Source organism: Cornus florida, unplaced genomic scaffold (genome assembly GCF_030987335.1).
Source record: "Cornus florida cultivar Cherokee Brave unplaced genomic scaffold, ASM3098733v1 CherokeeBrave_3.0.0_Hap2_Chr01, whole genome shotgun sequence".
NCBI lineage: Eukaryota > Viridiplantae > Streptophyta > Magnoliopsida > Cornales > Cornaceae > Cornus > Cornus florida.
In genome coordinates, this window is record NW_026775571.1 from 91,386,345 (window position 1) to 91,390,989 (window position 4,645).

Below are 4,645 nucleotides of genomic sequence, written 5' to 3' on the forward strand. Positions count from 1 at the left end.
GAATATGAAACATTTTTTTGGGGTATGGAATTGACAATTGCTTTGATGAGGTCTGCATTTGGAAACATTTTTCATCTTTGAGTTTAAATGTTTAAAGCTATTAATATTAACGAGCAATGCTAATAACAAGTGTCTACATCCAAATCTACATTGATGGGTTCATGTTTGACCAACTAAACCTTATCTATTTTCAAGAAGTCCACGGATCACACTCAAAATTAGAGAAATGTTTCGAATTTCTAATTATAACTGCTTGGCCTAATCATACACCATATAGTCTAAATTATTTGGATGTATGTATTCAAATGAGATGTTTGTCTATAGTATATATTATTGGTACTTATGATAGTTGACAACTTTTCATGTAATTGGATCTTTTTCTTTTTCTTTTTTTCATGATTTTGTAATTAATTTTGTGTAAAATGTGTTGATTAATTTAGAAAATTATTTTCAAATACAACCAAGCAAATTTATTAGTTTTTGTTCTCCTGAAACTATTTTTGTAATTTTTTCAACCAAGCAGATTTTCAACCTGAAAAAATTGAAAACGATTTTCTATTTTGATTCTCTGAAAATTGTTTTCGCATTTGCAATCCAAGCAAGGCCTAATAACTGAATTTTAAGTGTTGAAGTTTTTAAGTGACAATTAAAAATTATATATAATTATATATATATATATTAATTTTAAGCATTGATAAGTGATGTCTCTGCTTTTTAAATTTTTACCTTGTTTTAAGTGATGTTTACCATTTTTTAGTGAAATTCAAATTGTGTTATTAAACACATTTAATTGGATAAACGCTTAATTCATTCAGAATTAAGCTGAATTAATGAATTAAGCGCTAAATTAAATAATCAAATACCTAAATAGCCAAATAAGTACAGTGATCAAATCTCTATAGGGATTTGTGGGTGTTTAACTTCGTGCTGATACTGAAAAAAAAAAAAAAAAAAAAAAAAAAAAAATTCATTGCTATAAGAAACTTGTTCAATTTATTTATTACCATTAAATATCATTAGAGTGAAGGGACAAAAGTTGACCCCTCTCTCTATGAATTTTGGTGCTCATTGAATCATTGGCATCAAGAAAAACAGGTACATATGATATGATTAAAGTTTTTAGAATTTTTTATATTTGTTGTAATTAGTTGTTTGTTGGTCCTATCATCAAATAAAATGGATCAATTCTATATACGAGCATCTCCAATGATTGCCATTAATATCCCCTGTAAGTCTGTAACATCAGTCGTTACTGCACTTAGTAGGAGGTTTCCACCGTAGAAGTAATCCTTTTATCTACTATAAGTATATATGATTTAATTTTCCTTATTTATTTAATTTTTTATATCAGTATATAATATCGCAATGCCACACCCAACATGCCTTCGCACACTATTTTCGAACACTCTCTAAGTCTCAAACCCTGACAAAGCAAGCGGTGAATATGAAAGGGAAGAAGAGAAGCCATCAATTCATTGAAGCCGACGATTTGATCGCCGACTTCCTCTCCCGACTTCCAGTGCAGACTCTGCTACGGTTCAGGCGCGTTTCGAAACAATGGTGTGCCATAATTGATTCCCCTAATTTCATCAAATCGTAAATCAATCGATCACTCAAAACCAACACTAACCGTAGCTTGATTTGTAGAAATTACTACCTGTATTCTGTAGGGTTCGATTCGATTGATGAGGTCCTGAAACTCGGTACAATTTTCTACTTGGTTGACAAAGTAAAACTTGAACCTAACCCACCTTTTAAATCAAAGCGTCCATGGCTAGTTGGTTCTTGCAATGGATTGATCTGTGTACGTGGCGAAAATGAAGCCATCATGTTGTTGAACCCATTTACGAAGAAACATCTAATTTTACCTAGTGTGTCAACTTTGAATCTTTACAATCACAATGTACATTATGGAATAGGATACGATCCTGTTAATGATGATTACAAGATTGTAAGGGTGATCCGGGGATATGAATCCTTTTATAACCAGGATCACTACCACTCTGATGTTTGGGTTTATAGTTTGAGATTGAATTTGTGGAGAATGGTTCATGATAATTTCCCTTATGAACTTAGACATCGCTATACTGGTGTGCTTGTTAATGGTGCTTTGCATTGGCTAGCTGGTCACCAGGACAATAACATTGTGCTCAAGTGCTTGGTGGATGAAATTATTGTTTCTTTTGATCCCGTGGCTGAGAAATACTGGATGCTGCAATTCCCCCCATTTCGGATTTTGGGTGCATGACCTTGGGGGAATTGGGTGGATGCCTGTGCTTGTTTTGCATTTGTAAGATTGGCCTTAGATATGACCGCGTTGAATTATGGGTCATGAAGGATTACAAAGTGCAAGCGTCATGGACCAGACTGTTTAAAGCTGATTGGGGACAAATTTATCGAAACATTTCTTACTATTACATCAGAATTTTAACTTATTTTAAGAATTCCAATGAAGTACTCCGACAAATCAACGACACGATTTGGTGGTTTGACGTGAGAGAGCACAGAGAAGTGGATATTGGTCTTTCTTCATTTGAAGCAGAGATTTGTGTCGCAAGCCTTGTTAAGCTGACAGGGTGATTGAGGAATCAGTAATTTGTAATTGTTATTATTGTTTAGGAAGGTTTTTTTGGTCCCTTGAGCAAGGCAGTTGCATTCCTTTTTGGTCAACAATATTGCTGCATTTGACATGGATTTGATAAACAATATTGCTGCATTTGACATGGATTTGATATTCTCCTTGATTCTAAGTTTAGAAGGAAGTCTTCATAGTGTTTACTAGAGATATACCTTTATTTTGTACGTAACTGTGATTTCTAATTAATTTTTTTAGTTTTGTGCTAATGGCACTCTCAAAGGTGGAATCATAATGTCTTTTGTATACATGGGATGATAGGAAGTGTCTGTAGTTCAAGCATGAGAACAAGGGTTTGGGTACGACCGTACGAGTGCAAGCACTTGTGATAAATTATGCCAAATGTTCTGTCTACATCCAATCTACCACTTTTTTCATACCTCGTAATGGACCAGCACAAATTATGGGCTTTACTTACCATTTTTTTTTTTTCATAATTGGATGATGTATAAAAAAAAGGAAAAAATATATGTACAGGCGCACAGAGGGCATACCCTCAGTAAAAACTACTGGAAAAAACAAAAAGGAAAATATAAACCAGTTCCAGTAAATAATGACAAACAACTAAAGTGTAAACTAAATAACGTCTCTAAGCGTGACTTTATAAACATCAAATACTTCTAGCAAAGTTTTCCTAGCCACCTCCGAGGAAGAACTAGAATTGTGTCCATGTAATCTTCGATTTCTTTCTTGCCAAATGCTCCAAAGACCAGCAACAAGAATGGTATGAACCATTTTACTGGTCTGTAGAGAAAACCAAAGCAGCAGGTCTTCCACTGTATATATAGAACTTAAGTCCATAGCCCGGTCAAGTGAAATCTTCAACCAAATCCAAAAATTCATAGCAAAAGGGCATTGAATAAAAACATGATTTCTGGTATCAATCTGTTGAAGACAAATAGAGCATCTAGGAGCCAACTGCACACGCCTCTTCTGCAGATTATACATTGTGGGTAATCTATCTTGAAACAAAAAGACACCAAGGATTGACCAACGAGGTCTAGCCTTACCCCAACAAATCTTAGACCAGGTAACCTCTGGAAAGGTAGATCTACATCTCTTCCATGCTGTTTTGAACGTAAAAGTTCCTCCATCCCACAAGAATCTATCAGGTCTATTATGAATAGTCAATGTTTGCAGGTAGCTTTACTTACCATTCTTTTGTTAATTTCTTTTATAAATATCTGTGAGGATGGTGATTCCTTTTTGGTCAACAATATTGCTGCATTTGACATTGATTTGATATTTTCCTTGATTCTAAGTTTAGAAGAAAGTCTTCATAGTGTTTGCTAGAGATATACATTTATTTCATACATAACTGTGATTTCTAATTAATTTTTTTTTTAGTTTTGTGCTGATGGCACTCTCAAAGGTGGAATCATAATGTCTTTTGTATACATGGGATGATAGGAACTGTCTGTAGTTCTAATATATATATATAAGGTGTTTTTGCGCAAGCATGAGAACAAGGGTTTGGGTACGAGTGCAATCACTTGTGATAAATTTTGCTAAATGTTCTGTCTACATCCAATCTACCACTTTTTTCATATCTCGTGATGGACCAACACAAATTATGGGCTTTACTTACCATTCTTTTGTTAATTTCTTTTATAAATATCTGAAATTTCTATAGCTCTGTTTCGTTTCTTTGATTGTGTGAAGAAAGCATGTAGATATATTTTGTTTCAACTTTTACTCATGTGCTTTGAGTCCAATCTCCTAGATTATTTATCACAAGTCTATTTGATGTCCATCTTATTAGATCATTGATAAGCTGTGTAATGCTACTTTGTCATAGTTGTTCAATCATATGCTTTGAGGTTAATCTCTTGTCTATTTTTCCCTTGTTAATTTGAATCTCCATCACGGCAAATCATTTGATTAGGCATGTAAATTCTTCTATATCTTAGTTGTTTGTTTGTGTTGTCCTTTGTTGTTTTCACGCTTAAACAATGGATCTTACTTAAAGCTTGAATGGATAGACTGTTCTTTGATCATAAATAGTGTTTG

General features: G+C 33.7%; 1 protein-coding gene across 1 annotated transcript; it reads left to right on the forward strand.

The window, feature by feature from the left end:
- The first annotated feature begins 1,444 nt into the window (after nucleotides 1-1,444).
- On the forward strand, nucleotides 1,445-2,248 carry LOC132277391 (F-box protein CPR1-like). Its single transcript, XM_059779253.1, has 2 exons — nucleotides 1,445-1,562; nucleotides 1,671-2,248. Exons 1-2 carry the CDS (start codon nucleotides 1,445-1,447, stop codon nucleotides 2,246-2,248), a joined length of 696 nt encoding a protein of 231 aa, XP_059635236.1.
- Nucleotides 2,249-4,645: the final 2,397 nt, after the last annotated feature.